General features: G+C 36.9%; 1 protein-coding gene across 1 annotated transcript; it reads right to left on the reverse strand.

The window, feature by feature from the left end:
- Positions 1-95: 95 nt before the first annotated feature.
- Positions 96-16832, reverse strand: cul1b (cullin 1b). Its single transcript, XM_065258070.2, has 22 exons — positions 16705-16832; positions 13539-13872; positions 8633-8810; positions 8179-8346; positions 7645-7695; positions 7430-7520; positions 6097-6260; positions 5547-5709; positions 5331-5461; positions 4516-4623; positions 4312-4418; positions 4117-4165; positions 3780-3911; positions 3561-3678; positions 3317-3393; positions 3051-3182; positions 2833-2925; positions 2255-2302; positions 2086-2168; positions 1862-1967; positions 829-942; positions 96-687 (listed from the first exon to the last, which is right to left on the reverse strand). Exons 2-22 carry the CDS (start codon positions 13676-13678, stop codon positions 607-609), a joined length of 2334 nt encoding a protein of 777 aa, XP_065114142.1. The 5' UTR covers positions 13679-13872; positions 16705-16832; the 3' UTR covers positions 96-606.
- Between the last annotated feature and the right edge of the window lie 1983 nt (positions 16833-18815).

Genomic DNA, 18815 nt, shown 5'->3' on the forward strand with positions numbered 1-18815 from the left:
GATTAGACCATTTACAGGGACAAACATTGACATAAACATTGAACATAATTCTTTGCTGTAATGTTCATTGACATGTTTAATGAGGAAAGCTGAAAAAGGTTTAAAGAAAATTGTTTATTCATGATATTTATAAAATGAACCGCACTATACAAATGGCGTTCTCGTGGCAAGTAACAACCAAACAGCCAGTCAGACATGATTATACTCAAGAGTGCTGCTGAAAAGTGTCATTTTTATGTATTTGCATCTGCGTCCGACAGCCTTTTTGAAAAGCTGTCGTGCTTCCCAACGTCCTTTTAATTTATTACAATTAAATTAATCGGCGGATTTATTTTTCACGATAGGCAATAGCATGCAACCCTGTATCTGGGTCCCACTATGAGTATAGTTCAATGTCCATTATTTACACATTAAAAAGTAAATGGCAATCCTGAGCAGCTTAAAGACAAAGACTGGCCGCTTTAGCAGTCTGGTTTTTAAAGGGTATAGTCCAGTGTAGCACTGTCCAATGTGCCAGCAATGACTTCAGATCTTAAGTCTGTGTCCTCTGTAGATATTCCTCATATCAGGAATGATTTTAAGAGAAAAGAACTTTAAAGAAGATTTCTAAGCCAAGTAGCTGTAGGTGTCCTTTTCCCCATCAACACGCTCCAGATATTCCTTCTCTATCAAAATGTCGATGCATTTCTGAAAGAAAAACAAATGCTTTAAGTACAAAATATAACCGTGGCTCTTTTTAGGTACAATGCAGAGATTATGACTACAGTGTGAGCAAGCGCAGCTGCTGTTTTAACTAAATACATTTTAAAGCGGATACTGTCCGGTTACCTTGATGACCGGGACACGAGGTTTGAACCGTGAAGAAAGTTGGTTCAGCACTTCTGCCAAAAGCTGCTGGTGCTTCAACATCTTCCTCATCTTCATGATTCTCACAATAGCTGCCTGCACACGAGAGGAAAACACAAAAATGTAAAAAATGAGATTTTGATTGTACCCAAATGCTCTCAACACGTTTATCAAAAACGTTCATGTCAAATCCGCTTAAACCCGCCATTCAGAAATAGTGGGTTTTAGTCAGAGTCCATTATGAAAAAATGCAAATTAAAAGAACACTCCACTTTTTTTGAAAATATGCTCATTTTCCAGCTCCCCTAGAGTTAAACATTTAATTTTTATCGTTTTGGAACCCAAATAGCCGATTTCCGGGTCTGGTGCTACCACTTTTAGCATAGCTTAGCATAATCCATTGAATCTGATTAGACCATTAGCATCACACTCAAAAATAACCAGAGTTTCATATTTTTTCTATTTTAAATTTGACTCTTCTTGTAGTTACATTGTGTACTAAGACTGACGGAAAATTAAAAGTTGTGATTTTCTAGGCAGATATGGCTAGGACTATACTCTAATTCTGGCGTTATAATCAAGGACTTTGCTGCCGTAACATGGCTGCAGCAGGCGCAATGATATTACACAGCACCTGAAAGTTGTCCCCTTGGTGACTTTCAATAGCATTGGACTATTTTCAGGCACTGCGTAATATCATAAAATATCGAAACTCTTTGGTTATTTTTGAGCGTGATTCTAATGGTCTAATCAGATTGAATGGATTATGCTAAGCTATGCTAAAAGTGGTACCGCCAGACCCAGAGATCAGCTGAATGGATTCCCAAATTGGCAAAAATTTAATGTTTACTCTGGGGAGCTGGAAAATGAGCCTATTTAAAAAAAAAGTGGAGTGTCCCTTTAACAAGAAATTATGCCACACGCACTTCCTAGGTTTTGCATCCGAGCTCTTCAACACAACCAAAAAAATTAAAATGAACACATTGTTTAACATTACGAATTGAAAGCGTTATACCTGAATAAGGAGCTTCCGGTCTTCTTCGATATTCTTATGCGTCGTCTCTTGCTCTTGTTTTTGCTCGGTCTTCATTGGCACATTGATATTTACTCGCAACTTCTTACTAGAGACACACACAACAGTGCAGAGGTCCAGCTGATCAAGATGCTACATGCTTGTACTATATTAAACAATGATCCAAAATACCAAAATAAATCATGAATCAGAAGGGAGCCATTTACTTCTTATAGCCCAAGAAAAGTCTGATAGACGTATCAGGCTTGAAGTCCATTTCGTCTACGTTTGCGTTTTCATCCTCCAAGACCTGCAATGCAAAACAAAACAAAAATTTAATTACAGAAGTATAGACGGCCCAATCAAAATTTTATCAAAGCAGGTGCAAAAACTTACCAACAACTTTGATTTTAGTAGGATTTGCAGAACCTGAACCAAAATATCCTGGGAAAGAAAAAATTTATTTGAATTTTTACCAAATTATAGTGTTTTAAATGTACCATCCAAATGGTGGTTGACACAATTACTTAAAGGGGACATTTCACAAGACCTTTTTAAGATATCAAATACATCTTTGGTGTCCTCACAGTACGTATGTGAAGTTCTACCTCAAAATATCATATAGATAATTTTTTACATGTTAAAATTGCCACTTTGTAGGTGTGAGCAAAGGTGCCGTTTTGGGTGTGTCCTTTAAAATGCAAATGAGCGGATCTTTACTCTAAATGGCAGTATTATCCCCTTCTGACATCACAAGGGGAGCCAAAATTCAAATTTTTCACATGATTACAGAGAATGGTTTACCAAAACTAAGTTGCTTGTTTGATCTTTTTCTAGGTTGATAGAAGCACTGGGGACCCAATTATAGCACTTAAACATGAAAAAAGTCAGATTTTCATGATATGTCCCCTTTAAAACTTTAAAAGGAAACATCAGCATGCATAAAAGGAGACAGAGATTATATTATGGCTCACTATTTTAATCTGTGTGCTGTCTGTCAGTTGCTGGACGGAGTAGCTGTTCTCTGTGTTGAACTGTAGTAGAATGGCCATCTGGAAGGTTGAGGCCTGTGGGGACACGCAAGATAAACACATTGTGACGCACCTGCCAGCTGATCTTACAACCTTCTTCTTAATGAGTCCAGTAGGTCATATTACATGTTGTGTAACAACCGTGTATGCATTAAACAAACCTGCAGAGTGTATCTGTTTTTGAAGCAGTTGGTAACCAGCTCTCCTTTGGAGAGGTGATAAAGCCACGTTAACTTGCGCCCACTGTGTCTGCTTCCATAGAAAGCTGTGAATCTTTGGTAGCTCCGTTCCAACTGTGAAAAACAAAAACGTTCATAAACTATAATCAAGGGCGATGAACAGGATGTGTAATCACACTTTATTCTTAGCTCTTCCACGGGTGTGAAACTCTCTGAAAATTACAGGGTCGAGCGTCTGAGAGTCTCACCTCGGATGGTAAAGCAAACGTGCAGGATTGCTGGAACGGCCATGAGCCAGAGCTCAGAACCTGGATGCTGAAATCCACTGCGAGAGTAAAACAATAAATAATTCTCAATATAATATAATGACCACATGTATTATATATTATTAAACACAGCTCAAAAAAAAAAAATTCTGCGATAACAACTGGCTGTCTATACATTATCCCTTACATAACAAATGAGAATTAAATGCAAGGGTTGAGCACTTACAGTCCAATGGCTCTGAGTTGGTGAGGTGCTTTTTGAATTGCTCGTTCAAGTCTTTGCTGACACCAATGTCCTGGAACATGCGCTGTAGTTTGGATGTGTACTCAAATCCACATGCTTGCTGTACCGAACACAATCCAAAAAATGCTGTATTAAATATCCACAAGAATGTAAATGCAGTATTTATTAAGTAAGCCATCTGCATTACACAAGCGCACAGACCTTCAGTTTAGAGATCATGCTGGCTTCTGCATCATCGCTGGCACTGTTCTGGTGCACCAGTCTTTTGGCCAGCATCTTGGCATAAAACTTCTGAAACACGTCTTTGTCCTCAATATACTTGAAAACCACCATCTGATAAATGATAAACAAAGATTTGAATTCAGTTATTAGTATGTTGTAAATGTTTGGACGGGCACACTACCTTATTGCTCACTGAAGTATTTATATTGCTCACAGTTACACAACTCACATTTCATGGCATTTGTTTAATCAAATGCTCTTTGAATGAACGCAAATGTATGGGTGGATACATCTTTGGTGAAGAAAGGAGACTCACCACTTGGTTGAGAGTGTCTTCCAGCTCAGCCTCCTCTGGATTCTTCGAACTGAATAAAACATACATGCAGTTTATACATTAGCAGTATGTCAACAACAACAAATAACAAAAGTTATTTTTGAAAATAGGCTAATTTAGGCTAATAGCCTAATGCCTTCACTTCTAATCTGATAGGCTGAAGATGACAGTATGTACCTCTTCTTCAATAAAGAGTCACAGTATCTGGCAAGAAGCTCAGGGGATTTGCTGGAGGACTGCGCCATCCTTGTTACCGCATTGTTGTTAATGAATCTTCCACAGGCCTAATAAAAGCACATATTACAAAGTGAAAGTCACACCACAGCTATACTTAAGTAAACACCATAGATAAGCGCTTAATATATACAGTGGACCACAAACCTTATCAAGCGCTGCCACAAACCCGGCATCGTTATTGAATGCAGACATGACGAGAGCATTGTATTTCTTGTGCACATCCAGGATTGTTTGAACATAAATTTTGGGATCCTAGAAAACAAGTAGTGCCAATAAAGATGTGTAATTTAGTTTGAGAGGTTACAGGAACTGAAGGGAGAGAAGTTACCAGAAAAACAAACCAAATATATCTTAAAAACATTTCAAATATGAGCCAAGTCAGGGGTTTTCCAACTGTGGTCCGGGGACTCCTAGGGGTCCCCCCAGAAAGTTCAAAGGGGTCCACCAAAAAAGCACAAACCGTAAAAGTCTACTGTGTAGCCAATTATTTAAAGGGGACATATTACGAAAATCGGACTTTTTCCATGTTTAAGTGCTATAATTGGGTATACTTAAGAGCTAAAACTTCACATATGTACCATGGGGACACCAAAGATTATTTTGACATCTTAAAGTCTTGTGAAAATGTCCCCTTTAAGTCTGTAAACAATTTGCTGTATTTATAATATCACGTTCTTGAACTTGTGATATCACAGTATGACATCACAAGTTCAAGAAGTTCAGGTTCAGCCATGGTAGTGGCAGGTGATGTTTATAACCTTATTTCATTAACTTGTCAGGACAGGGCTTATCCAAATTTTCTGCCAATTATTTTTACATAGACATAGCAGAAGATGTTAAGTATTAAGTACTCCCATCAGCATTAAAACGTACAAAGTAAAAATAAATGTGTGAGCAACAAGTACAAACACTTGAGACCCAATCTCACTATAGCTTTTTGTTAAAACATCAGGGCTTACATTAAGAGCTGAATCTCCACATTTCTCAATAGCAGCCAATCCTTGATTATGAATGTGCGACTCCAAGAGTTTCTTTAGCTCTCCCAGCCCGTCTGTGATCCGGGAAACAAGGTTGTACATCCGTCCGAGATCTGTAAATATAAAGCGTATGTTAAACTCTGTATTAAATTAATTGTGTGTTTATAAATGAACCTAAATAGCGCTTCATTCTCAAACCTTCATTCTTATCGGCATCTAGCAGGTTTTGGAACTCTGTGTGGAAGATCTCCAGGTGTTTCTCAATGAGGACCTGCTCACATTTGCGAGCCAGCTCGTCTTGTGTGCTCTCATGGAGATAAACCTGCACCCGCCGCTGCTCCTCCAGTAACCGTGCCTCTGCCTGCACATACATGAAATATAAAACTTCAATGCTGCTTTAAAGTTCAGAGTACCTATAATGAAACTGATGACCACATATAACAAGTTATTTTATGCCATTTTTAACTACAGCAGTGCCAATGGGGAATGTGGTGGCACAATTTGAGAAGGAAGTTAAACACTACAATTCCTAAAATAATACAATAAGCCTCAAGTGGCCAAGCGTTTACCAGTGATTAAGAGGTACAGAATTGTTCAAATCTGGCTTAAAACCCTCTTAACCTTGGGAAACTTATAATAACTAAATTACAAAAAAAAATGTATTTATTATGTCCAATTCATCAATAATAATAATAATAATACACAGAAAAACATATTTAAACATTGTTAAGTCTTGAATCAGCTTTACCTTTTTCATGTATTCAGTAACAGGGTTTTGTTGGAGGAACTCTGTGCTTTCTCTTGTATAAAAGCGCTCCGTGTCGGCCAAAAACTGTGTCTCAAAGTACTCCTTGTACACTGATAATGTCGGGCCCTTCACAAACGCATCATCCTCATTCAAACCCAACTCGACTGAAAAACACCAAACAAATCACAACATATTTCTTTAAAAACTCTCCACTGAGTTTATGTTACCAACCTGAGTTTTTGGAGAATAACATCTCGTCCTTAAAGGAAAACACCACAGTTTTTCAATAGTTTACTATGTTCTTACCTCAACTTAGACAAATTAATACATACCTTTTTTTTTCAATGCACGCACTTAATCTTTGTACAGCGCATTGTGAATGTGTTAGCATTTAGCCTAGCCCCATTCATTCCTTAGGATCCAAGCAGGGATGAATTTAAAAGCCACCAAACACTTCCATGTTTTCCCTATTTAAAGACTGTTACATAAGTAGTTACCCGAGTAAGTATGGTGGCACAAAATAAAACGTGGAGATTTTTTAAATAAAAGATGAGAAAATTTCATCCCTATTTGGATCCTAAGGAATGAATGGGGATAAGCTAAATGCTAACACATTTACAACACGCTGTGCAAAGATGAAGTGCCCCCATTGAAAAAAGATAAGTATGCATTCATAAGTCTAAGTTGAGGTAAGAACATAGTAAAATTTTCCTTTAAACTGTAGCATGGTCGCTGAATAAACTGAAGATGGCAGTATAGATAAAATATGTGACCCTGGACTACAAAACCAGTCATAAGTAGAACATGTATATTTGTAGCAATAACCAACAAATCTTGCATCAGTCAAATTTATTGGTTTAACTTTAAAAAGTAAGTTACCTGGTTGCCTTAAAATTTGAGTTAATTTAACTTAAAATATTAGTTAACAAAACATTTTGTCATTTAATATTTTTAAATATTTTGAAATAACTCAATTAAGGCAACCATGTAACTTACTTTTTTAAGTTACCAAGTTTTCTTTTTACAGTGCAGATATTTTGTATATTTCTGACTGTAAATATATAAAAAATGTATTTATCATTAGTAATGTGTTGCTGACGACTTCATTTGGACAACATTAAAAGCAATTTTCTCAATATTTAGATTTTTTCACCCTCGGATTCCACATTTTTAAACAGTTGTATCTCAGCCAAATATGATCCTATCCCATACATCAGTGGAAAGCTTATTTACTCAGCTTTCAGGTGATGTATAAATCTCAATTTTTAAAAATGTGACCCTTATGACTAGTTTTGTGGTTCATGGTCACATATGGATGTAATGGTGTTCTCACCATAGGACTGCACTACTCCACTGATGAGTCTGGTGTTGATAGTCTCTCCATGTCTTTCCTTCTCGATGAGTTTTAACACGGCATTTGTAACCTATACAAAGAGAAGGAATATAAAGGGCAGTCTGAACTCTAAGGTTAAATTTTGTGCTAAAACTGATGAAACTTACAATTTAACGGTTGCATTATTATAAACTGCTAATAGACAGACGACTGACCTGCTTGTTTAGTGGTCTAAATAAACACTCTCTCCAAGTGACCAATGCAAGCTGTGAAGAGGACACATATTTAGCATGACTACAGATAAAAAAATAACAAAAAATTAAATAAGAGGCATTAATCAATTATTGGCCTACATGAATGTAACTCTGCCGGGGAAAACCCAGCTAAAGTCATATTTTTATTTACTGTTTCTATATCATCTAAGATCATAATGTAATGTAAAGGACATACTGTGAAAATATAACCTTGATATCTTTAATATTGACTAAGACATGTCAAACACTGAAATCAATCTTTGATTCTCCAAATCTGTGAATAAGATTATGAGACTTTAGCCTGGATTTCACAGACGGTTTTATCTACAAATTTAAGAAATTAATATATGATGATAAAAATATATGATCTATCCTTCAAAGGAAAATAAGCGATGAATTACAATATAGCACAATCATCCATCCAACTCTTCTGAACACAATATGTGGAAAACAGGAACCTATGACTCAGGCAGGGGCGTGTTCAGTTTCTCCTACCGAGTAGATTTCATAAATTCCTTTGCGTCCCTCATCGCACTCTCGGCGCACCCAGTGTCTGTTGAGGTAAGCGCAAATCCCGTTTAACACTTTACTGGAGAAGCGATAGTCCTCCCACTGCTGCGTGTAAAACTTCAGGACGCTCTCATCCATCAGGTCCTCTCCATCCTGCCAGACAGAGACAGATGGAAGAGAGAAAGTGTGGGAGATGTCTGGAGATGTGACAAGAACTCACACTGCTGTTTATTTTAGTGAGTCAAAATCAAAGCACCTTGCACAAAAACAAAGCAATCGATGTTATAAATCTATACAGTTTATTGTATTTTTTTTAATAACAGAAGTTATACTGTATATTGTTTCAGATTTCCCCAAATTCAAATAAGTCAAAAACCATGCAAAACCTCACAAATTTGGTCGTCGATACAGCATGCATTCTTACTAAAAAGGTCATTACCTTGAGAAGACTTGTTAGGTAGTTTCTCAGAAACTCTTTCTGTCTTTTGTAGAGTTCAAGCCCAACAAACTGAGCGCCCCCAGGTGCTGTAGATTTCTTGGAGGGTTTCGAAGGGGGGATGCCTGGACCCCTTGGCGGATTAGATTGATGCACGCTGGTACAGTAGTTATACACATGTCTTTTACAGTTAGTTAAAGTCATTAAGATGAGATAAATATGATGTACATTACAAACAACACAAGTTCAACAAATCTTTTTCATGTATACCATAATGATGATGTTTTTTAATTGCAATGGTGTTTTCTTTATCACTGTAGCTGTATTAAAGTTCGATTCACTTCTGTGAGTGCTTCTCAAACACATCAAGATCTTATCCAGGGCTCCAGACTGCCCCCAAATGGTGTTATTTTGCCCCTAAAATTTGAGAGTGTGCCACTGAATTTTACATCCAGTCGCACACATGTGCAACCAGTAAATTTGACCTTTTTTTTCCAAAAGTGCACAATAAAATGTGACACTGAATTTGAAACAGCACATTGTAATTTCTGCATCTTTCATCAAGTATTTATTAGTAATACAGTGGAAATTAGTAGAAATGTGAATATTTGGTTAGCATGTTGATTTACGGCGTGTGCCCCTAAATTTTCTGGTTGCGCCCCTAAAATTTTCAGTTCAGTTTCAGTTCAGGGTTTCCACTGTGCTCCTAGTGAAAAAAGTTAGTCTGGAGCCCTGTTATCTGAAAAGCAAGCGTTTTTGTGGAAACCCTAACCCTAAAAGAAGTTTGCTTGGGATGCTAGGATGCATGCAAATCAGAGCTCTTAAAAAAAACCAACAACACACATTTCTCTGACATGTTTCTATGGTCTGTCTGACATAGAAAATAATTGGATTTTTAGGTATGTGCCGGAGCAAAAAGTCACGTACTAACATGACTCATTCAAGACACTGTAGCCTCAGCAAAGACAAAACTGTCAAAACATATTTTTCAGTGCTCACAATTATATATATAATATAATCAAAAGATTATAAATTTGCAAAGTGATGGGCTCTACAATGTTAAAAGTCCTCTATACTGATGAGACTTTATAAGTCATAATAAGTTTTAATGCAGTTAAAGACTATACCACCTGAACTTTTGCATGCACAGGGTTTCATAAGGAGGAGGAGACAATCGTGTATGAGGAACACGATATGTTATTACCATGTACAGAACTCTTATATTTCCATCTATGCCTAGGAAAATACAATTTTACACTCGACGGCACCTTTAAAATAATTTCCTCTTGTGGATGTTAGAGAGCCAGGTACAATATTACACCTTTAACACAACTGTGAGCTCCAGTATGTTGTAATGCGCAGTACCGTAACATGATGTGCTGAGGCTCTCAGTTTCTCAACCTCACTAACTGAACCTGCAGAAACAGCAGAAAGCTGTATGAGTGTTTACAGGGCCACGCACAAACAAATATAACATAAAACTTCCTCTAAAATCCTCTGTTTGATGCCGCATTAGCAAAAAACCTGCAATTTTGACAGAATAATTATAATGTAGGGCCACTTCCCAGACACAAAACGTTTGTTGGGTCACATGACTGAAAACTATCAAATCCAACAAAGCCCTCAGATAAAACCCTCGGCACCTGCTCAAACCAAGTGTTCATCCAACAAATAGCTACAAAAAACATGTCTCAAACAGCGACTGGATATTTTGATTGGTTTGTTTGTACTATAAGCCAAAATCTTATGTTGCGAGCAAAAATATGTACGACCGTTTATATGACAGCGATCTCAATTAAAACTACATTTTGGGTAGGGATCGACCGATACAGATTTTTCAGTGCCGATGCCGATTTTTGTTTCATCAGCCTTAGCCGATGACAGATACAGCCTGCCGATTTTCTTGAGCCGATACTGCATTTGCTCACTCAATTTACATCATAAAAATTATGTAAAAAAATGGCATGTTGTTAAAAAGAGATATTATTAGTTTGAACAGTTCTTACATTTATTTTAGTCTAGGACTAGTCTAATCCCTGTGCGGGGAACTCCCCCATAGAAATGAGAAATAAAAACCCGCTTCGTTCAGCTATGATCAGCTGTTAGGCCGAGCTTTCGATGTTGTCTTGGAAAGGTTGGTTGTTTTTAGTCACATGATCTGCAATCGCTTGCGGCTTCCAGTACTGTCTGTAAATAATGCCGAAAAAAAAATCGGCAAACATGGAAGCCATGTATCGGCCGATGCCGATACACATAAATACAATATAGTTCCTCTTTTAGAATATCGGCCTATCACTAATTTTGGGTAATTCATACAGACTCTAACACAAACAAACATTAGCTTCCTTCTAACTCATCTTCATCCAGGTGCCACAATTCCCATATATTCGCCATGTTTTTCTATGGAAAGTTCAGTTAGTTAATTCAGTCTATAGGTGAGTTTATAAAAAAACATGGCAGCCTACAGGACTTTGTGCTGTTCAAGTTTATTAACACTTCTCTAACAAAGTTTACTAAATGTTACCGCTTTATAGTGCAGGTTCACTTGTAGTAATAAACCTACCTCACACTGTCTGTATAAACAAAACTACTCAATGCTTACCAACTTGCGTTGTTTATATTTATCATGCTGTAAAAGAATGCATATGTGCGCAGACGTATAGTGTTTCTTTACAAAGTAACATCGCCATCTACTGGCCTGGTACGCATAAAACATAATTTTTAGCTGTCCTCTTGGAACGATGTAAATGCATCATTTTTGACAACGTTGTTGCGTGTTTGCTAAAAAAAAAATGACAAGACAAAAAGTTTCAGTTTTATAGTGTAGCCTAAAGCCTTGACTATAGTCTGTTTTTTCACGTGTACGTACACGCATGGTTAGTTGAATGCAAAATATTACAAAGTATAGTTTATTTGACTCATACTTTTGCACAGACATACAACGCATGCCAACTGTGCCAAACTGCAATGCATCTCCGTGGCTAGCTACATACTATATTCTCCTGTAGGTGCATGCGTGACCTAGGGCTGTGTATCGCCAATAGGGATGCAGCGATTAACCGGTTTCACTATTAACCGCGCTTTAAAATGTCACGGTTAAGTAACCGTAAAGCCCCCGCTACACTGCGTGTTTTTGTTTCACGCACGCACAAACAAACCAGATCCACAAACCACCAAGAGGCGAGTGCGGCATGCGACATGCTTGTTAGTGCACTGTATGACAAAGCTCCGCGTTCAAAAGAATATGTGCACGTGACACGTCTCTTGGTTGTTCGTGCATCGGTGTGTGTGTGTGTGTGTTTGTGTGCGTGCGTGCCTGCACGGGTGCGTGAAAGATCAACACTCCAATCAGTCTGTGCAGCATTAAAAACCTCCTCCTCAGGGATCAAACCCGGGCGGGGCTCCTGGTGGTCTGACTGCATTTAATAACGTTGAATAATTTTAACGTGTTAATGATTTATGAATTAATAGCATGAGTTAACACGTTAATGCTGCCAGTCCAAAATGACTCGCAGTACCCAGTCCAGGATGACCCTATGTTATTATTCGTTTTGAGAGGCTCTTATCATTTTACTAATACTTTAAACAAATCAAAATAAAAACATTTATTCAGTTCAAATATAAAGTTACATTTATTCCAAAGATCATTAAAATGAATATCCTACAACAGGTTTCAAAAGGCACCTATACTGTTTAAGTCAAAGCCTGCTAGGTTATTATTATTATCATTTGTCCAAGAATTGGACAAAAAATACACAAACTGAAAATACAAAAGAATTTAGCAATTGTTCAAAAATTTATCCATGTGATATTTTACATTAATGTTGTAAAATAAATGAGTCCATAATAACCGTAATAACCGTACAACCGTGATTATTTATCAGACTATAACCGTACCATCAAAATCTATAATCGCTGCATCCCTAATCGCCAACAATTCCCCGATACGATACGTATCCCGATAAAAGGGCCCCGATATGATGTGCATCACGATACAAGACTATTTTGAATTACATTTTTGTTCAGAATTTAGTAACATTATTATTATAATTTTTTATATTATTTGTTTATTGTACATTGAATAAGCAGTGTTGTAACAGTTGTGTTTTTGCCATTCATTTATTAGCTATTAGAAATATTTAAAATCCCAGAGTTAGTACTTAAATTATGTTTTTTTTAAAGCAGTTTTACAAAGATGGTGCCTTACTCTTGTCTCTCATTATTCTACATCTATGAATATATCTATAAACATGCAGTCAGACTTAACACTATTTAATAGAAATCAGATTATTAATGTGACAGTTATAGTTTGAAGTAGCTCTGTATCTCTTCTCTAGACGTACACTTTTCACATGCAAATCTTTGTTGTGTTTCTTCTCAAATGCGTTAGTACTGTTTTATAAGAGGGTGGCTAAAAAAGCCCTTTGCAGTAGTATAGGCTAAGATATCTGCGCTTTCATACTGAACTCATTGACTTTAATGCGCGCGCGAGAGAGAGAGCGCGAGTACGTGGCTCACTATGCAGACACCTTTAACTCTACGTACTCTGCGGGACACATGCGTCCTTTCCATATGGACCACGGATCAACAGCAATTCGTCACGTTACTTTCAAAAGTACATCCGAATCGATACGGAAGGTGGTGTATCGATGCGCGCATCGTCAGGCGTCCATGACGATGTATCGTCGTATCGATATTTTGAACACAGCACTAGCGTGACCTACGCCTACAATGTACGCACGGTTTCAAAAATCCAGCGGTGCACTGACAGTATGTATGCATACTATGTATCTATACTTCTATCTTAAAATCACACAACGCTACACCTAACAAGACAAAGACTTTTACTGTGTTGCCCACATCAGCTCCCCATTAATCCCCATTCATCCTGTGATGCCTGATAGGATACGTGTAGAGTTCCATGTAGCGTGCCCTGGCCATGCTCTGGCGTGTATAGACCTGCTGTATTCCTGCTCTCAGGTCATCCCAGATCTGGTCCAGCCCAATCTGTTTGAGCCCATGGGTGTTCTGGGTTCTGTTGGATGACATTGTCTCTGTGCCGGTCTGATTCTGTCAGGTAAATCCTTTTGGTTTCTCTTCAGAATGCTGCTGCTTCACATGTAGTCCACCATGCTGGACGGCTTTCAGAGAGGATCAGTTTTGGGGATCAGTACCGCTCCACTTCACAGATGCTGCTGGTTGATCTACGGTTACTGCACCGCCTAACCGCTTCAGCAGGGTATCTGTGAGAGATAGAGAGCAAAAAAATAAAGCTTCAGTGTTTCCCACAGGATTTTCAGGAGACTGTGGTGGTGATGACGTCACTCGCTTATTAGAATATATGTGACGTCATCATGTTGTGTTTGAGTTTGATCTAGTGTTGGCACCTGAAATATGTTTCACTTCTACTCTTTGATCTGTATCTGTATTTGATCTGTATTATATATCAAATTATATTTTAAGCCGAATTAAGCTGTTTTAAATGGTGAAATAAAAATGTAAATGGGAATCATGAAAATTCTATTTGTGGGGGCCAGTGTTGATTCTGTGGTGGCCCACCACAAATAAATCAATGTATGGGAAACACTGAGCTTTAATGAATGTTGTATGTTGTACACCAAACTGCAAATAATGACTGAATAATGATGGGCTGAATAACAACAATGCACGTGATGTACCATGACACAAACCAATGATAAGCATTTCATGTAAAAAATAATAAGCAAGTACTAGTAATTAGCAAAAAAAGCAAGAACAGGTTAATCCATAAACTGGATTACTTTTAAGGGCAAACACAAGATGTACAAGAGAAGTACAGCTGGCGCAGGGAAGCTGTGTCATATCGAAGCTCATGTGTAGTCACAAACAGAGTCTGGATTATTTTTAGTCTAACATGTTGTGAACCCTAAGAATATGAATTTTGCATTGTTTACATGTTGTGATGTTCAAGATGTCCTAATGTAAGAGTCAAGAGTGACCGAAGTTTAGGGCATCGGCGCATGTGACCAGCAGGATTGGGTTTAGCTGGACTATTAATAGCATTTCCCACATTGGTCCTTCTTGTTTACAAGCGCTGACTCTACAACAAATACTAGACAATGATAGGTGAGCTATACAGTCACTGCAGAGGACTAGACCCCACTACTACAAGTTAATGTTCACCGTTCAGATGTGTTTTAGTTAAGCTTTTTAGTCTTAAACTCATAGACACATGAAACACCCATATACCCGTTACAATAAATGCTAGGACCGACAAATGAAACCAAACTATAGCATTTTTTTTTGTTCAGTGTAATGCAAATCAAGACATGCAAGAAAAATCAAAGTCCCATATTTGGCGAGGACCCAAGTCACCCAACCCTGCTCGATCACTGCATGATAGGTTTTATAGCAATGAAAATAAACAAGTGCAAGCGCGTAACATCTTTAGGATCAGCCTAACTTTACATGTACGAGAAACGACTACTGAAGACAGAGGACACAGATTTTTAACATTCACTCATTTAACACCCCAAACAGACACAGCACAGATCTGCCACCATTAAAACAAATCATTTAGTCTAATGTAGTGGCACAACTCTTAATAGTAATACTGGCTTAATAGCCTACTGACTTATTGAGGTTATGAGCGTCCTGCCAAATATTAAACTTAAGTGTCTCGTTTGAGCACTGTGGGAAAACACATCACCCTACCTAAGCCTGGTCAAATTTAATCTCATTAGTCCAGCTGAAGCAAGGCTAGACTCCCTGACCTAATAGCCTATATTTATTCGGGTGATACTTCCATTACATGAGGAGAGCAATGCCAAAATTTCATAATAAACACCGTTTACAGTGTTTATTGCTCGTACAGTGCTGTTGCTGTAAGAGGGGTAAAAAAAAGTTCAAAGCATGCAGGGACGACTCCTACCTTAACACATATGGGACATGCATTGAAATCTATAGCAATTATGTTTAAAAGGTTTCTATTTACACTACAGATAGGAAGTATGATAAAACAGTAACCTTTTTCCGGCTTGGCAAGACAAAAATAAGGTCACTAAAGCTAAAACAGGATCATATTTACATTAAATGATCCTCATTGTGGGGTGGAAAAAGCAAGTGCAATGACTCATTCACAACAAATGCTATTGAACGTCATTGCCTCAAGAGGATGCCAAGCAATCCGGTATTATATTTACTGAACTGTACACTAAATGTTATTTTCTCAGTATATACTATATACTGGTTTATCCATCCCTTTTAATCAAAACAATTCAAGCATACATCTGAGGATGATTTCTTTGCTAAAACAGCACAGGGCATTTTCTAGGAAACCTTTTTTTATACTACCACATAATAATATGTATAATGGAGGCACGTGACGTTAAGAAAACGTCTATATAAAACCAAATCTGACTCACTTCTGTCTGTGTCTCGAAAAGGACTTTCCAACCTAGACAGTATGGATGAAATGCACATTCAAACAAATTGCGTAGGTAGGTAGTAGGATGCTCACTAGGCTTATTTTCATGTTGATGTGTATAATATCTTAAACTTAATACGTGTAGATGTGTCTAATATGAGGCCATTTCATCATGACTGTTCTATAACTCAGCATTTAACGTTTATCTTTAGCTTTGCTTCTCCTTTTTTATTAATCAACTTTACCACAAGTAACTAGCATGGTCGCATAAAAAACAGTAGTAAATAAAACTAGTTATCAGTAAAACTAGAATCACAGTGTGTTAGAGTGAAGGCTAATATTATCACAGTACATTTCACAACAGTATCAATATTAGCAATGCTAGCTAGCTGCTGGCTAGATTCTTGTCTCTAGACAACTGACCGCTGAAACGCTAACACATATCAATGCGACATAAAACACCCACAAGACAAACTAAAACATATACAAATAACAAATATAATCCACCTATTCTTTTTTTTAAGGCGAAGGTATTCGTGTAAAATGGCCACCTAACGTTATTCAATAAGTCACAACAACGTTTGAACGTTTCCCTCTCGCTAGATGTACAAACATCTCCGTCATCACGATGTAAAGATGTTGATAGTTATTTAACGGTATGTGGTCTTACCTGTGTTTCTGTGATGTCGAGCTGTGTGAGTTGTGGGCCTGTGCTGTCGGTATCTGACTGGACTGAGAGAGATTAGTGGGAATTCCGTATTAGAATCAAAGAAGCGTCATACGCCACAGCACAGAGAAATACAGCGCCCCCTAGTGTTCACACATAAACGCAGCCAGTAATGTTCTCTACTGTACGTTACATGTTCACACTGTATCAATCAAAACTCCTAATATAACACAATACATTTTTCTCTTATATGCCTTATTACTTTACCATACATTTATTTATATTTATTTATTATACTGTTGATGTTCACACTCTATCAACCAAGACAACTAATCTAGCACATGTTTCTCTTATATACTTTATTCCTTTTTATTTATTTATTCTAGTGCCAGCGTTCACACCGTATCAACCGAGAATCCTAATATAGCACATATTGTCTACATATATTTATATTTCTTTATTTTGTTCTATACTGTCGATGTTTACACTGTATTAACCCCAAATATTATATTTTTCTCTTATATATTATTCATTTTCTTTTATTAAGGTTTTTTGTTACATTGTCCATTACTCTTAAAACTAAAAACCTTTAAAATCCGCAGAATATTTCTGTTTTATTCGATACGTCGTGCGATTCTGCGTGCCATGCTACTCAATGAATTATGGTGAAATGTCGCTACATCCAAAAGCCAGATGGCGCTCTGCTGCAAAAACTCAAAATGCGCCGCAGAAGAAGTACCATTACGCACGCAGCTCCAGGAAATGTTTATCGATGTTCTTCAAAAATGTACATGTATTTTTATGATAATAAAGAATATTTATAATGATTATATTTGACAAGTGTTGCTTTTTTAAATGCATGTTATAAACAGTGTTGGGGAAAGTTACGTTTAAAAGTACTGCATTACAATATTAAGTTACTCACCAAAAAAGTAACTTATTGCGTTACTTAGTTACATTTCATGGAAAGTAATGCTTATGTTACTTTTTCTTACTTTGCAGGTGTTTTTATGACTGAGAAGTTCTGCATTCAGAAATTGCATATTTCCATCGCAAAAATGTCAAGCTCTGGTCTGCCATCTCCATTTCTCACTGATACTGTTTACGCATAGTGTATGTAATTCTACATTAATATGCAAAAAATAACAAAAAATGCAGTACATTGTTTTTTTTACATCTAATTAATTAAACTGAAAAGTAACTTGCATTACTTTTTTAAAAAAGTAACTCAAATATTAATGTGTACATTTATAAAGTAATGCGTTACTTTACTCGTTACTTCAGAAAAGAAATATTATTATGTAATGCACGTTACTTGTAATGCATTACCCCCAACACTGGTTATAAACGACTCAAACTGTGATGTAAGATTGATAAGGACGTGTCAATAGCCGTAGTAGTAGGGCTACATGAAATAGTTGTGCATAATATAGCCCTTGTGTATTGCGAAATATGGTAATAATTAGGGTTGTAATGATAAGCACCCCACAGTAGCACATTCAAAGGACATTTTATACAGCATATTCACGTCACACGTCTGTCAGGTGACAGAACTTACACTTAATAAAAAAAAACTAGGTTGTGGCATATGTTAACCCATTTACCCCTTGAATTGAAAATGACCCCTGAATTCCAATTAAATTCTTGAATTTTAATTGATGTCAAAGACAGGATCTAGAATTACAATTCGAATTTGAATTAAACGAAGCAGAATTGCAATTCAATAGAAATTCAAAGAAATTCATATACATATTATACAGTAAGTGAAGTGTTAAACATGAAGCTTTCAGTATATGTCAGATATGATGGCATTACATAATCTATAAATTATCTTAGTTTGAACTACTTGTACAGATTACATTAACAGGAACTGTTTTCCCCAGCAATTAATTTTAAAAGCTCTAGTCACATAACAAATAATTAAGTTTGATTTTTTTTTGGAACACAATGGAACGGACTTCATTTCCCAGAATGCTTTACTTTAACCAAGTATTTAAAATGGTTGCCAAACAATTTTCCAAAGTAACTTTCCTAACACTGAATGTATGTGAGATTCTTTCTGTTGTGTGACTGTGGAATTTCTTTGAATTGCCATGAATTTAATTCCACTTCCT

Source organism: Paramisgurnus dabryanus, chromosome 22 (genome assembly GCF_030506205.2).
Source record: "Paramisgurnus dabryanus chromosome 22, PD_genome_1.1, whole genome shotgun sequence".
NCBI lineage: Eukaryota > Metazoa > Chordata > Actinopteri > Cypriniformes > Cobitidae > Paramisgurnus > Paramisgurnus dabryanus.